The following is a 16,499-nucleotide window of genomic DNA, read 5'->3' on the forward strand; positions in this document are numbered from 1 at the left end:
TATGGGATGCAATGAGTCTTTTAATAATGCAACAGCAGAATTATTATTAGATGCATTATCAAAAGTTATAGACATAATTTTATCATTAATATTATATGAACATGCAGTTTGATAAATTATATTTGAAATTTGTTGCCCAGAATGTGGAAAATCAAAAGCACGAAAAGCAAGAATACGTTTATTTAATTGCCAATCATTATCAATATAATGAGCAGTAATGGCAATAAAACAATTACTACCTACAGATGCCGACCAAATATCAGAAGTTAATGAAATTTTTATATTTAAAGTAGAAAGTGTTTCAATTAAATTTTGTTTCATTGCTAAAAAGTTGGTCATAGCTACTCTTCTAAATGTACGCCTACTAGTTCTTTTGTAAGCAGGTTGTAGGTTTAATTGAACATATTCTTCAAAATTAAAAGATTCACATAAACTAAAAGGTAATTCATCCTTAACTATCCATTTTACAAGTGCTTTTCTTTGATTTTCATGATTATATGCAAAATTACCTACAAGTAATCCCCCTTGTATATTAAGGGTACTTTGAGTTTGAGCATGAGAATCATGCATCCTATGACTCTCTTGATGTCTTTTTAAATGCCCTGTTCCCCCACTACTACTACAATTATAAAGTTTGGCACATTTTTTACATTTAGCTTTCCAGACTCCCTCAACCATAACTCTATTAAATTCATTCCATACAGCACTAGTCCTCTTACGAGAAGAGGTTTGACCTTCATTCGGTTCACCAGTTCTAGAGGAACTAGGAACATAGGGTTGGGGATTAGTTTCTTTTCCCTCAGAAACAGGAGGAATGCCAAACTGACTTTCCTCAAAAGATGACATATCTATGATTAATTCAAAAAATAAAAACTAACCGCAAGGAGAAATTGAGTAGAGGGTCGGAGGGCAGAGGCAGAGCCGAGATTCCGAGCTTCCTCTTGTGCTCTCAACAGAACCTCCTCTTCTCAATAGGAACCTCCTCTTGTGTAGCACTTGAACAAACTAAAAATTAAATTGCTAGAAGAGTACTTTAGAAGAGAGAAATAATAGCAGTAGAGAAGGAAAGAATGAGAGGTTTGGTGTGGTGAGAACGAGGGAGGAATGGGCTATTTATAGAAGCCCAAAAATTTTTTTTCCCAAAATACCCCTCAATTCAGCCGTTATTGGACTGTTGGGAGGGGTAAAAGGGTCATTTTTACGAAAATAGCCGTTGAAAACGGCTATTTTCCTCCCCCCTCTGCGGGTCGTGCCTGGCACGGCCCGTTTGAAGCCGTTGCGGGCCGTGCCAGTTCAGCCGTTATTGGACTGTTGGGAGGGGTAAAAGGGTCATTTTTACGAAAATAGCCGTTGAAAACGGCTATTTTCCTCCCCCCTCTGCGGGCCGTGCCTGGCACGGCCCGTTTGAAGCCGTTGCGGGCTGTGCCTGGCACGGCCCGTTATCGCCCGTTACGGGCCGTGCCTGGCACGGCCCGTGGCGTGCCGTGCCCGGCCCGGCCCACCAATAGAGGGGCCTGGGGCCGGGCCGGGCTGGTGTTCCGTACTGGACGGGCCGTGCCAGGCACGGCCCGTTTAGTCCTTAGGCCCGGTGGGCCTGGGCCGGGCCGGCCTGGCACGGCCCGTTGCCCAACTCTACTGGCTGCACCGCGTGGGGCTCGTGGCTGGAATGAAAGGGAGTGATCTGTGAGCCTGGGATGGTGGCTGTGCGGAGGCGGGGATGCAGGCGGATGAAGAGGCGGAGGGATGGCTGGATTACCGGCGTTCACCGCGTGCGGGCTGTTGATGGCCTCATCGCGATGGAGCTTGGAATGGGCTGGGGTTGGCACGGGCGGCGGATCGACGCGGGATTGACGGGAGGAAGGTGGACGGCCCTGATGCAAGGAGGAAGGAAGAAGATGAACAGTGGGATTAGTTTTTATATTTTTTTTTTGTAACACTGTTCATATGAACAGTGTTTTTACGGGACACTGTTCATATGAACAGTGAATCATGGATATTCAATTATTATTATTATTATTTTTGTTTTAAAATTATAAATTTTATATGAAGGCAGGTAAGGAATTGGGAATTGGCTTTGGATTTGAGGTGGGTCATGATCGTTGATTTGCTTGAAATTGTTCTTGAGCCCAATGTTATTTAAATTTAATTCTTGCTGAGCTGCTTCAGATCGAACTCGACCAGACAAGACTAAAAATCGGACTGTGACCTAATAAAAAGGGTTAATCAAACTTTTGCCCCATACATAATTAATTATAACTTTCGATCGAGTCAGGACCAAAACCTATTTAATCATAGCCTTAGCTTGATTACAATTCCATCAGGTTACTAAACCGGGTCAACACAATCTCCTCCTTATATGTTTTCATGAAAGATTACAACCAGGAGAGAGACAAGTTCAAAGTCTGTTTTGAGAAAAGAATTATTTACCTCTTACCATATTTTAAATTTATTTCAATGTTTATTCAATCTTATGGTAAAGTATGTATTTATTAGTTTAAGAACATTGATAAGTGCTATGAAAAGATAACTAAATTATAAATTATTCAGCACTTATCAACAAACTGGGAGTCGACTCGGCTAATGTGGAAGATTCTGCAGTCTCATTGTTAGTATGCAATTGAAGCACATGTGAGCTAATCTGAGATTTATTATAAATATTTCTTAAAGTATCCCAGATTTCTTTAGCAGATAAGCATGCAGAAATCTTATGAAATATAGATTCATGGATAGCACAATATAGAATGTTCATAGCATTAGTATTCAATTGTGCTAAGTCTTTTTCATTGACAGCTTGAGAGAGTGTGTGAGGGCCATTTATAATGATATTCCATATTTTATAGTTTTGTGATTGAACAAAAATTTTTATTCTAGCTTTCCATTGAATATAGTAAGTTCCATCAAAAGGTGGAGGTCTGTTTATGGAAAGTTCCTCGGCAAATAATGAATTATGTGGGGTTGTCATAATCTTTAGCTCTAGTCGGTTAAGACTATAATTAATAGAAGAGCACCTGCTCTGATACCACTTGTTGCCCAAGGTGACAACCCAAGAGGGGGGGTGAATTGGGTTTTCTAAAAATTATGTTCCCTAATTTTTACTTTAAATTGAATGCAGCGGAATGATAAGATGTTATTTACTTAAGCTCTAGGCAATTACAAGTAAAGTAGTGGAAAATTAAGCTAGAGCAATTATACTATGGCCTTAGGGTGCAATTGATCTAAAATTAACTTATAGTTGTATGATCAATTTTAGTCTATGTGTATGGTAAGAATGGAGAAGAAGCTAAGCAAATTCTAAACAATCACTTATAACTCTATAGAAAACAAAGCTAGAGATATTACACAATCAAGAATTAATGTAAGGCATGAAATACAAGAGATAAGACATCACAAACACAAAGATGTATAGTGGTTCGGTGCGCCCCAGCACCTACATCCACTCTTCAAGACCTCTTGGGAATTTCACTATAATCCCTCAGATTACAGCCGGTTGTTTTACAAGCTCACAACCCAACTTGTTGTTTTGTGAGATCACAACGAACTCGGTCGGTTTTTACAGGCTCACCGACTAGAACCACCCGATTGTTTTTCCGGGTTCACAATCAAACCCAGTTGGTTTTTCCAAAGGCTCACCAACCACAACCTTACAACGATTGTTTTCCGGGTTCACAATCAACCCAGTTGGTTTTCCCAAAGGCTCACCAACCACAACCTTGCAACGTTGGTTTTCCCTTTGGCTCACCAACAAACCTTAACCCCTTGATTCAATCCCTTGATTGAATCAAGTTATAAGATATTAGAACAAGAGTTTAAATCAAATACAAGCTTCTCAAATAAGCAAATATAGCAAATATAAACAAGCAAAGTAAAGAGAAGAAGCCCTCAAACAAATTTGTAGATGAAGGAACTCGGCTTCTTCTTTACTTGACCCTCTTCTGATTTTGCATGAAGTAGAGGATCACCGAGGCAGCACACAGTTGAAGAGGAAGCTTTGGGATTCACTTGGATGCTCTTCTTCTCTCTCTTTTACTTTGAATGGCCCTTTTGTGCTTTTGGAAGATTTCTCTTGTAATCTCTTTGAAATCTCTTTCCTAAATGTTCTCTCCCACTTCCATACCTTCTTTCCTAGCTCTCCTCTTGATTTTATAGCTTTAGAGGGAGTGGAAACAAAAATCTAGCCGTTAGAGACAAAAATAGAGCCGTTGGAATCAAGAAAAAACTAGCCGTTATGCCTCCCAGCGTGCTGGAGTCGACTCGGCTGAAGTAGGAGTCGACTCGGCTGAAGTAGGAGTCACTTGTGAATAGTAGTCTGTCGGCACTGTAGCTGGGAGTCGACTCCGCCTGTAGCGCTGAAGTAGGAGTCGACTCGAGCACTGTAGCACTGAAGTAGGAGTCGACTCGAGCACTGTAGCGCTGAAGTAGGAGTCGACTCGAGCACTGTAGCGCTGAAAATCAACTCTCTGTCTTTTTGTTTGTTCTCAGTCGGAGTCGACTCGTAGAGTATCGGAGTCGACTCGAGCACTGTTTCTTGAAACTCCAGAGTGCCAGAGTCGACTCTAAACTTCCAGGAGTCGACTCGAGGACTATTCTTTTGAATCTTTCTTTGAATTTGCTCCTCTAACTTGAATCATTTGAACTTGAAACTTGGGTCAATAAAGTGTAACTTTCTTCCAACTTTTCTTGAGAGCTTTTGAGGCCTTCTTGTATTTTTCCAACTTGCTATGTTCCTTGCAAAACAAATTATCTTTCTTCTTGCAACACAAACATTAGTATTTATACTTCAAGATTTTGTGATCATCAAAATCAATCTTTAAATCAATCTTTGGGTCATCACTGAATTATCATATGATTAGAATAAATAGGATGCTATCTTCTCTTACTAGAAGTGATTAATTCCTTGTTGACCTACTCATAATCTTCGTACACAATTCACCATATCCAGAAGAACTCGTACACAACTTATTGTCATGAATGAGTGGAAACCAAAACATGGATTTATGTGCACAAGATACTATGGTGATCTCAGGTCAAAGGATCAGTTGCACAACTCCCACTAAGAGAATTATCTTTTGACATGTAAGTAAGACTTCATAAGAATTCTCTTTGTAGGTCAATTCAGTGAACTCATTTCTCTAATGAGCACTCACATCTTTGTATTAGTGTCTCCACACAAGTGATTGTGAGATCAATCACCCTCTGCATCGAGCATACATAAGATGTGCCAGTCTTTCCGGTAATCATTGATCCCCGACTCAATGTCCTAATGACTGGAAATATTTAAGATTAGGGTTTTAGGATTTTAGGTCTCACTAGTATGATCTCATCATAGCCTCAAAACCATTGCCCTAATCTAAGGGGTTTATCACAAATATAATCAACAGCATATGATAAAACACAAAGCCTTTATTCATATTTAAATGTCATGTACATGATTTGGACAAATCAAAAGAAAAATCCTTCGCAATACATATTACGATTGGCTTGTAGGGCATCTACTCTTTCAGCCATATGTTGGCGCTATAACATATTTTAATTGGTTGGTCCGTTTGATGAGCTGTAGCTGGTTTGGAGGCATATCAGGCCTAAATTTAAATGCCGTTCGACCTAGACTTGAATATGTTGGGTGGGGTTTGGGTCATGCTGGATCCAACCTGACTTGAGTGGCCCGACAGATCTAAAAATATTTCTTATGGACCCAACTTTAGACCCTGTTGGTCATTGGATGGGATCCCGCCCAAGTTCATGACCGAACTCAAACCGGGTTAGATCCGGTTCATGATTCACCCGGTTCCTACCCTGCCCGGTTTCAACCCCAGCAAAAACCCTAACCTCCGATGATGCGGTCACACCCCTCCATCGAAAATAGACCCCAAGTTGCCGACTATAAAACTCGGTAGCCCTCCCCTCTAAGCATCGAGCTACTACGGGCGTTCTCGGCCGCTGCGCTCCCCTTCCTTTGCTTCCCTCGTCCGATCTCCATTTGCCCTCACGAGCTCCACTCGGTGGCGCTCATGGCGGTTGAACAGGAGGTGAAGCTCTTCAATCGCTGGTCCTTCGAGGAAGTCCAGGTCGCTATCTTCGCCGCCTCTCCCTATTTTCCACTTCGTCGTTTCATCGATTAGATTCTAGGGTTTCTAGCGTTCATTTAGAGCATGATGACTAAACGATCAATTTCCTTGTCGCAATTTGTTTTCAGTTTTGGTGTTTCGATTTATTTTCTCTTCCTCATCCCGCAAGCACTTGTTCGGTAATTATCATGTGTCATCTTAGCTTGAAAAATCTCTGGGAGTTTATAATGAATCTGACGTGTGATAAGTTCTCGATGTTGATGGATTTTGATGGATAAATATTTCATTTTTTTGTCTGAATCCTTGATGTCCTGTGATTTTCCCCCCTTTAGTTTCTTGTATTTTGAATCATTATTTATCTATAGATGTGGACTTTCACTTTGTTTGGTGGGTGTTTACGAGTGACTTAATACTCGAGTTCTACAACTGATAGGTTACAAGATGTTTGAGGTTGAGATTTGGGGGGCAATGATATGATTGATCCATTATGACCCGGAGGTCATGAGTTTGTAACGAAAATAGCCTCTCCGCATGCAGGGGCAAGGCTGTGTACATCTGACCCTCCCAGACCTTGCAATGGCAGGAGCCTCCCTGTACAAGTTACAAGATATTGGCTATGCGTTATGTGGTTTAATGTCTGGATTTCAGCAGATCTGAAAATTTTTTGAGGTTAAAAGAGGCTTGGAGTTGGAGTACTAGAGGTCTTGATGTTTATGATGCAGAAATTAGGGGATAGGAGTTTGATGGGGTATATGTGGGTGATGATGATTTTGAAGAATAAGATTCAGTATGAAGTTGTTTACTAAGGAAAGAGGGGTTTTAGGGTTCAAACCTCTAAAAATGGTTACTTTGCTGGAAGATCCATGACAGTGTGTCGTGAATATCAGATATGAACAAACACTGATGTTGCCTGCCACGTACCAGATGTTTTCTATCGATATGTACTTTTGTTGCACAAAATGCTTTCTATAAGGGTAGGATATGTCTTAAACTTAGAAGGTTGCAATCTATTTGCTTTAGCTTCTTTGTTCTTTGCATTTTATTTATTGAAGTAGTTTTATGTTCTGAGTTTTTTTGGTGTGGAAGATGTCTTTCCCCCTTTTTCCTGGAAGGTTTTATGTTCTAAGCCCTGTGAAAGATGACTTATTTGTTAATGAATACATTGGGTATGCTTGCTTGATTATAGGTTGCCACAAATTACAAGTACTTAATTTCGATAAATTAAAAAGATATGGTCAGATGTATATACGTGATGTGTGGGCAGATGTGTATAAGTGAATATATGTGGAGCAACATATAATCCACTGTCAGATATCTGTCATTTTAGCATCATAGTTTTTTATGATTTGCCGTGTTAACATTCCTATACCGTATTCTGAATATTTCTTGCATAGGTTTGTGAACTAGCTCATACAATTTAGATGTAGGTATATTGCTGGGTAGTTTTGTATTTAATGGATTTAGAGATTTTTTTTTTATAACAGAAAACAAAAACAGATATCAAAGGATATCTAGGAAAGTAAGGAGTAAGAGCGACGGAATAATTTCTCTTATTTTTCATTTATTCTTTCAATTCAGCTCTACATGTTTGGTAGCCTCTCCTTGTAGGACAGGTCATTTATTCTGGAGGATTCCCTAAATGTAGAATTCCTCATAATATCCCTTGAATTCCTCATAATATCCCTTGAATTACCATCAAATTGTCACTAGAATTAAGAAACAAATATTTATGTTGTAACTTCTTGAGTGATCTGATTTCTAAGTGAAATGGCGGACAAGAACAAATGGCGAAGCCACAAAATGACAGTCATTTTTTTAATGCATCTTGGAAACAAGAAAATAAATAATAAATCAAAATTCAAACCATGAAAGGTTCATTGGAATAAGTTCAAGGCATGAATGATGTCATTGATAGGTGATTTGTATCATGCTTCTAAATTTATTAGTGTAATTATGTATAGCTTTTCATTTCTGTCACTTCTATCATTTTATAAATTTGCATGCACTGTTATATATGTGTAGTGCTGATGAATGATCTTGGTTAAATTTTAATTGGTATTATCAATGTTGATTTGGAGCTGAGTTTCTGTTTCATCATATTACTGAAATTACTGTTTCTGCTGGTCCTTGAGCAATGTGTGGTAGAGCCTAACATGTCTCAGTTACTGATATGGCAATTCCAATTCTCTTTGTCAAATTGCAGGTCAGTGACATTTCACTCAATGACTACATTGCCATGACTCCTGCCAAACATGCTACATATCTTCCACATACTGCCGGACGATATGCAGTCAAAAGGTTCCGCAAGGCCCAATGCCCAATTGTTGAGAGACTGACCAATTCGCTGATGATGCATGGCCGCAACAATGGGAAGAAACTGATGGCTGTTCGCATTGTCAAACATGCAATGGAGATCATTCATCTGCTTACTGATGCAAACCCAATCCAAGTAATTGTGGATGCTATCATCAACAGGTGAATACTTAACCAACAATTATCTTGACTATGAAAGTAATTTTGATCAAATAACCATGTGAGTCTTGCAGTTATTTACTATCTACCATTGGTTATTGAGTTATGACTAGAAAGTAAAGATGAACTGTTTTATGCTATACGTTTTGTCAAATAACTCTCCTCAATAAGCTGAATTTCAAATGCGTCTCTGACACTAGAACTATGACTAGAATGTTTTTTGACATTATCTGGAGCCTTAAGCACAATGGATGTCATTCTTCTAAATATATAGTTGCCTGCAAATCCAAGTGTATATGTATATGGCAGGCAATATGTTCTTTCCTGTTTCTTCAGATATCTAGTATTGTAAAGCCTCGTTACATATCATATAGATCTGCAAGAAAATTCTAAGAGCATTTAACCCCTGGACATGTAATCTTGATGGGCAGTCCTGGAGGATTCAAAACATGCTTTCGTCTTTTGTTCTCCAGGAATGTGAGAAAATGGCTTAGTTAGGTTGCTTGAAAACCTTGTTAAACATTTGCATAGTTTATATATTTAGTTTGAATACAGTTTTTAGAAACCTTGGGAGACTTTTAACATGTAATTCCGTAAAATAAACTGATTAAGACATGAAGTCTATTCTACTTTATGTGCAATATGTGCTCTGCTTCAAATCTTGGTAGCTTCTTTTTGTGCCAGAGCTTTTTTTTCCTGTAGGAAAAAACCTTATTGTGTTAGGATGATCATGAGAAATCTCTCACCATAATTTGATTCTTGGAGAGCAATGGCATTTTTGAGCAACTTATTTTGTGATGAAGGTTAAATCACCTGTTTGACTTGACCTCGATTATAGATTGATCATCATCATCATCAAAAAGTCTCCTCTCAGGTGAGAGGAAACTCTTCATATGGTATTCTGTCCCACTGAATTACCTGTCAGTTTTCCTTACAAATGAAGTAGGACTAGCAACTATCTTCTGTAAGAATATTGCATGTGATAGCTGCCTGATTCTTCTTCTATATCCTAAACTGTGGTAAATGGAGATTTAGGTATATGAAAAGGAGATTTAGGAATGATCTTCAAATTGTATGATACCATATTCTAATTGAAGTTAATGCATTAGGTCACCATGAGTGTTTATCAAGAATTGTGTTTGATAAGTTGTAGGGCACTGGATCTTTTCAAAATCCTACTGCTTTGTTGTTTTCGGTGTCTAAATTTCATAAATCTAGCTTTATCATGTTGTAGCCATAACGTGCTGGAACAATTAGTGTCTTTTGCTCCCTTTTCTTTCTCATATCTCACGCATCTAACTTTGAAACTGCTTAATGTGGTATTACCCTACAAATACTTAAATGTCTATTCCATAAATTATTTTTCTGATTTCTTTAATTTCTGATTTTTTTTTTCAATTGCTTTATGCAAAGTGATTTTTCTAATTAGATAAAATTCTACTATTTAGTGGGCCAAGAGAAGATGCAACTCGGATTGGTTCTGCTGGTGTTGTTAGACGTCAGGCGGTTGATATTTCCCCGTTGAGACGGGTCAACCAGGCAATATACCTTCTCACAACGGGTGCTCGGGAGAGTGCTTTCAGAAACATCAAAACCATTGCCGAATGCCTTGCTGATGAACTAATTAATGCAGCTAAGGGTTCTTCCAACAGGTTTGTGTTCCTTTGACCATTTCTTTCCCTGTCTATATGCTTTTTGTCTATTTTTCTGTTTCATTTCCTAAACAAAATTCTGAGGGGGGGAAACTTGGCTGGTGATTTTGTGTTCTGTGGACTGCTTGGGCAATGATGAAAGCAGTGGGGAAAATGAGTATCATCGTTTTATGTTAGAAATATCATTATTTCATGCTGCTTTTTGACAGCTATGCTATCAAGAAGAAGGATGAGATTGAACGTGTTGCCAAGGCAAACCGCTGAGTTCGTTTTGTACACCGAGGGCAAATTTTGGAGGCAATGTTGCAAACAATTTTTCATGTTTTTCATTTTTAAATTTAGTTTGGATCTGTTATAGTTTGAGTTGGTTCTGTTTTGTTCATTTTGTTGTCATATCTAGTGGCTTTACTTTGGAATTAGATTTGGATTTTTTTTATCCTCTTTAGGTTTGGCCATTTCTGCTGTTTTTTGGTACGGACATTTCTGCTCCATTTGCATGCATTGGCACTAAGATCTGACTTAACTGACAGAATCTGTGGCGCTATTCCGAAAAATAAAAGGAAGGAGGAGGAGTTTGATGCAAGTCGTAGCTGTAGGTTCGTGTTGCATTCATATGATTATGATGGTTCAAATAAAATGCTCATGTTAACTCATCTAGTTGTAGAGCACTTTAACGAAGAATAGGAAGGCGGTAAATTTTGAGGGAATAGGAAGTTATCTGTCTAATGAGTGCGGAAGGGATTAATTTATTTTGCTGGATGGGAATTTTTTGGTGCTCGATTGGAGGGGGAATGGCAGGAGATAAATTATATGTAGTAATGTACATTGGATTTTGAGTTGATGATCTGGATTTTATTACAAGGATAAAATTGATCTTATATTTTTTTGTACATTTTGAAAGAAGATTGGGTTAAAAAAGTAACTGGAGTGATAATATGAAAATGTTTTTATTCAATTATGTGCAATAAATCTATTTGAGCATAGGGTTGGAATAAGTTTTCTTTGTACATTTAGAAAGTGGGTAGGGGTGAAAGTGCAAAGCTAATTTTGTCATTATCGCCTTTACTATTTGAGACTCAAGTAGATTGAGCCAAAGCTCGTAGAGAGGAACCTTTTAAGTCAGAGATCGAAGGAATGGAAACGAGCCCTTTTGGCTTGAAGGATGAGCTCAGAGTGTGAGAGGTAATGTTATTGGTAGTACTACCTGTGGGACGCATTCAAACAGGCTTCGAACGGAAATAAAGCAGCTTTTATTCTCTCCTGTTGTAATTGAAAAATGTTTTGTGGATTTGAACAAAAATGTATTCTCACCGACGAAACTAATGCCAACATAGGCGACCTTGTGAGAGATTTCGAAACCGTTATGTATATATTTTTTAAATTGTTACCAAGAATATATCGTGAATCAAATTTTGCGAGTATTGAGGGGGCACGTCTCATTTTTTTTATTAAGGCCGCTTATACGTGTTTGAGGGCGGAACATAGTTGTTATTTGCCGTTGATTTTTTGAAATTTCAAAATTGTTTTAACGTGTGCATAATGTTAGAAGATAAGATGCTAACTTGGCCGCGAATATCTGTAAATGCTTTGCTTTTTCATGCTGTCTTCTATGCCCGTCTGCATGCACGCTAGATTTGTTACCTGCCGCCAATTAGCCGATTCATCTGTATCCAGCAGTGATGAATTGAAATGCTGCTCCTCATGGAGCTTTGGAATTTTGGATATATAAGTATTTGCTAGTGTTTCATGTGGTGATCTTGCTGTTGATATTCTCTCAATTCTTCTATACGGAATTTGTCATGCAAAAGATGATGGTTGCGGTGGTCTTATGGCTCTTAATGTGGGTTATTTCAGTTTCAGGTTCCTGGACATTAAGCGCAATCCACATTGATACTGAACTTCATGGCATGTAGGGTGGTGATTGATCAGGTTGGAAGGCAATGGGTTGGGTCAAATACAAGCACGATATGACAAAAACTAACCAGCATTGTGTTAAAATCCCTCGACCTATACGTCCCCATGAGTTATTTCAGGTCACACAGTTGACCCTTTCTCTATAATTTTTACTGGTTTAGTTCCAAAATAATTTAAATAACTAGTGAAAAATTATTATCCAAGATCTCGAGTCTACCTTAAGCTACAAAGTTTCAATCCAAAGTAGAACGCTACTTTCGTGACCTGAGTTGGATCGAATCTTAAATCCATTCCAGGTTCAGCTTAAAAAGGTTGAGATACACCTATAACCGTAACTGGAATTGCTGGACCGAAGGCCAATCTAAATTGGATGAGTTGCTGCCCTATTGGCTTCCACACTTTCTGAGAGTCATCTCATCTTAAAGGCTTGCGCATGCTTCACATTGAATAGGAGCCTCTGGAGAATTAGCAGGTCCAGTAAATATAAAATATAAGGCATGATTGAATTAATGATCCTTTCGGCTTCTTGTCGTTGGGTTGAGAGCAAACTCATTTTTCTGAAGTAATCTCGGCGACCTAGTAGCCTAAGTTACCCTGGGGATTACATTGGCGAGCTTGTTGCTTTAGTTCCCCGAGGGACCCTTCTGCTTGATTTTTATTAGTGCAACAATATCTCACTTTGATGTAAAGCGATTTCTTGCCTTTCAATTAAAAAATAAAGGAGAAGGAAGCAAATCTATATCCTTGGTAAGTTGGCATTATCAAGTGGAATATGCACGCTGTTGCTAACATTTATAATGACTGCTACCATATGAAAAACCACTTCAGAGTCCGTTCGGATAGCAAAAGTTTTCAATTTAAGGTGATCAGAAAATAATCTAATTCATCTATTCATTTCATTGGATGAATCTTGATTTTTTCGTGGGAGAAAAGCTTATGTTTTAGTTCTGGATGGAGCAAGGAAAAAAGTCCTATAGCTAAAAATATATTAATTAACACCGTCTCCTAGCACCGTATAATGATGAAAATATTTTCTAACTTTTTAGTTCTCATCATATCCTCCTTGACCACCTGAACCCACCTTAATGCCTCCAATTCCACTCATTCTACCACAATGGCCCTGTCAAGAACCTAGCTTTCAAGAACCTAGCTTCCAAGAACCTCCTCTCGGACCTTGACTTTGATCTAATGGTTGGCCCCAAGATGGCATCTTCCTCTAGTCCTCTCTCAGTCATCCTCATGGTCGAGCGGCCACTGGTGACTTTCATGGCTCCTTCCCTTACCAGGTTGCATGCCTGAGCTCTGCCTCAATTGACGCATGCAAAGAGGGGGTTGGCTTGCAGATGGCTTTTGGCCTATAGATCAGCGTCAAAATAGAAATTCTCCTAGAAGGTTGAGAACAACAATGTTGCTTAATTTAGTTAGCTTAGAAGTTGTGTTTCTTATTTTTTTCAAACTATAATGGTATCCTGATGTCCCTAAATACCTCCTCTTGCACTCAGTTTTGAACATTGAAAATTTAATAAAGCTTCTCTTATTGGTGAACTCCAATATTCTCTTTTTGCATAGTAGATTCTATATAACTCTGTTGGATTCTATAAAACATGCTAGAGTCCTTGGACATCATCGAGTGTTTCCAAGGCATCGGTTGGTGGAGTCTTTGGTAATAACACTGCCTTTTTTATAGTAATGCAAAGAGCAGCCAATTATCCCTTCTAATTTCTTTCTTGACATCTAAATTCCTAGCTTTTATTTTTCAAATCGATCATTATTTCAAAATTCTATACATTTAGATTTATTTTAATTGTATATGCTAGCTTATGAGCATTGGACAGAGCAAAGATCATTATTTGTAAGCTTGGGTTGGGTTCCTATGAAGCGAGGTGGTCGTGCTCAAGTTAGAGGAGACCAAATTTGAGGGCGAGGCTCTCAAATCACACCTCGTGGGATCGATGGGATCATTGTTTAGTGTTAATGGGTTAAATCCATGTTATCTCAATATGGCATTACTCTAATCTTAAAGATATATAATAGCATATTAAGTGCAATGGAAATATAAGTTTCGTTTGTATAGAGAATCTAATATTAGCCTAGATGCAGAAATATAACTGATAAATCAATAATTAAATATTTCTAATATTCAAAAACAGTAAATAATAATAATAAACTAGCAAATAATTAACTTGACAATAGAATAATAAAATGAAGAAAGAGAGAGAAGATGTCTAGTGGATCAAAGCATGCTGACGCATTGTCTCAGAAAAGTTTATGCCCCTCACGCACGGGTCTGCTGGCACAGATCTCCTAGAGATACAACGACCCAGTATAGAACCACGTCTTCCCCGTCAGTGCGCCTCCAGGGAAGAAAGAAGAGCACGTTCACGCTTGCAGATAGCTTAAAAGAAACTCAGAAAAATAATTGAAATTATGAGGAGAAGAAAAATTTTCTTTATTTTTTTTCCCAATGATCCCTAGAGCCCTTTTTGTATAGGTTCTTGGAATAGGAAGAAGAGAAATTTTTTATTGTGTTTGAAATGATCCTTAGAGTGCTTTATATAGGCTCAGGCGCGTCAAAAGAAGCAGACTCTCCTCCCACGGATTGATGACGTGTCTTCTTGTGCTCCTTTGATACTATAGCTAGTTGCATCTCGGCCGCCCATGCTTCCTTTCTTCTTCAGGGGGCCTTTCTATGCTTGCTCTTGCGCGTGGATACATGACACTTGTCATGGCTTGCTTCCTTTGGAAATTTTTCCATGTTTGCTCCCTTACTTGTGCGCGGATGCTTGCCACTTGGCCGTTGACCAATTTAGTTTTTAAATTTTTAAAATATTTGATTTAATTCAACAATCCCCCATATAAATTAAATATTAAAAAAATTAAAATCAAAATAAAATTAAAAAATGAAAATAAAGTGCTGAGTATCTTATATTATGTAATAGGTGTAGGTACCTTTCGATTTGAACCTTCATTTAGTGTCAATTGATTACCTCTATGGAGTCAAGGTGGACTATGCCTTGAACCTTGGTCCATGGCTTAGATTTCATCAACATCACACATAATATAGCGTGAATAATGCTCGAAGCGGGTTTGCGCTTTACGGCCATGCACAGGTATCTCTTCATGTATGTTATTAGGAAACAATCCACTTCTCACAGTCGCGGCCTCACAACTACACGCATATAGGTGAATCCTCATAAGGGTACGAGCAAGGGGGTGCCCTACTTCATGGGTCTCGGATTCATTAAAAGTAAAAACTCAACATAACCCTTACTTTTTATGAGCACTGTTGCCCTAGGGATAGAAAAAATAAATAGTGCTCCTCATTAGTCACCTATTTAGCTTGTTTCTACCCATTGAACCTTTTTAGGTTGGGTTACCACTGTGATGACTTTACTTATGGGTTTAGCCCTATCTCCCTCGACAACTTTAGAACCACTGTTACAGACAATCCTTTGGTAAGTTGATCAACTAGATTCCTTTTAGATCTTACAAAATTTAGTGCAATCAATTTATTTTTTAATTTGTATCTCAATGATTTATGGCACACTTTCAAGTGCCTATTCATTTTCACATTTGCATTTTCTTGATTGCATTTATCTATAGCAGATTTGCAGTCACAATGAATAGATATAGAAGGTAATGGTGAAGTCACAAGAGGTAAATCTACCAGTAGATCTCTAAGCCACTTGGCCTCAATGCTAGTGGTATTTAGGGCAATCATTTCAAATTTCATGGTGCTCCTAGCCACTACAGTTTATTTGGTAGACTTCTATGGCACAGCTGCACCTCCTAAAAAAAAGACAAAACCAGCGGTGGATTTGGTCTCAACTGTATCACTGATCCAGTTAGCATCACTATAACTTTTCAGAACAACAAGATAACCATAATAATGTAATCCCAGAGATATGGTACCCTTAAGGTACCTGTGAATTCTTTCTAGAGCAGTCCAATGATCATTATTAGGATTGTGAGTATATCTACTCAGTCGGTTTACGGAGTATGCAATATCAGGTATGGTATAATTTACAAGAAACCCTAGAGAACCAATGATTTGGGCATACAAGCTTTGATTGACTGGATCACCTAAGTTCTTCTTTAGATAAAGAGATGGATTATAGAGAGTAGATACAAGATGACAATCAGAGTAGTAAAACTTTTTAAGAATCATCTCTACATAGTGGCTTTGGGATAAAGTTATTCCATCTTCATTCGTTATAATTTTAATATTTAGGATTAGGTCTGCTTCTCCTAAATCTTTCATGTCAAATTTTAGACAATTTAGAAATTATCTACATATAGACATAAGATTATAATTTTGTTATTCTTTTTTTTATAATATACACATTCATCTGTATTATTAATTTTAAATCCATTAGTTAGGATTATTTCTGTTAGA

The 16,499-nt window shown here is 38.2% G+C and overlaps 1 protein-coding gene across 1 annotated transcript; it reads left to right on the plus strand.

Annotated features, from left to right (window-relative positions):
- Positions 1 to 5,906: 5,906 nt before the first annotated feature.
- Positions 5,907 to 10,663, plus strand: LOC103698031 (small ribosomal subunit protein uS7-like). The gene is made up of 4 exons (XM_008779983.6): positions 5,907 to 6,065; positions 8,269 to 8,540; positions 9,986 to 10,189; positions 10,399 to 10,663. Exons 1-4 carry the CDS (start codon positions 6,009 to 6,011, stop codon positions 10,451 to 10,453), a joined length of 588 nt encoding a protein of 195 aa, XP_008778205.3. The 5' UTR covers positions 5,907 to 6,008; the 3' UTR covers positions 10,454 to 10,663.
- Positions 10,664 to 16,499: the final 5,836 nt, after the last annotated feature.

Source organism: Phoenix dactylifera, chromosome 13 (assembly GCF_051530095.1).
Source record: "Phoenix dactylifera cultivar Ajwa chromosome 13, Ajwa_hap1_PhDact_Kaust_v1.1, whole genome shotgun sequence".
Lineage (NCBI taxonomy): Eukaryota > Viridiplantae > Streptophyta > Magnoliopsida > Arecales > Arecaceae > Phoenix > Phoenix dactylifera.

Bases quoted from the DNA above. Each gene is read 5' to 3' on its own strand.
- LOC103698031 (XM_008779983.6), top strand. From the start codon at position 6,009: ATGGCGGTTGAACAGGAGGTGAAGCTCTTCAATCGCTGGTCCTTCGAG. The intron at 6,066-8,268 runs GTCGCTATCTTC...GTCAAATTGCAG, and splicing joins GGTCCTTCGAGGAAGTCCAG to GTCAGTGACATTTCACTCAA. The intron at 10,190-10,398 runs GTTTGTGTTCCT...GCTTTTTGACAG, and splicing joins GCTAAGGGTTCTTCCAACAG to CTATGCTATCAAGAAGAAGG.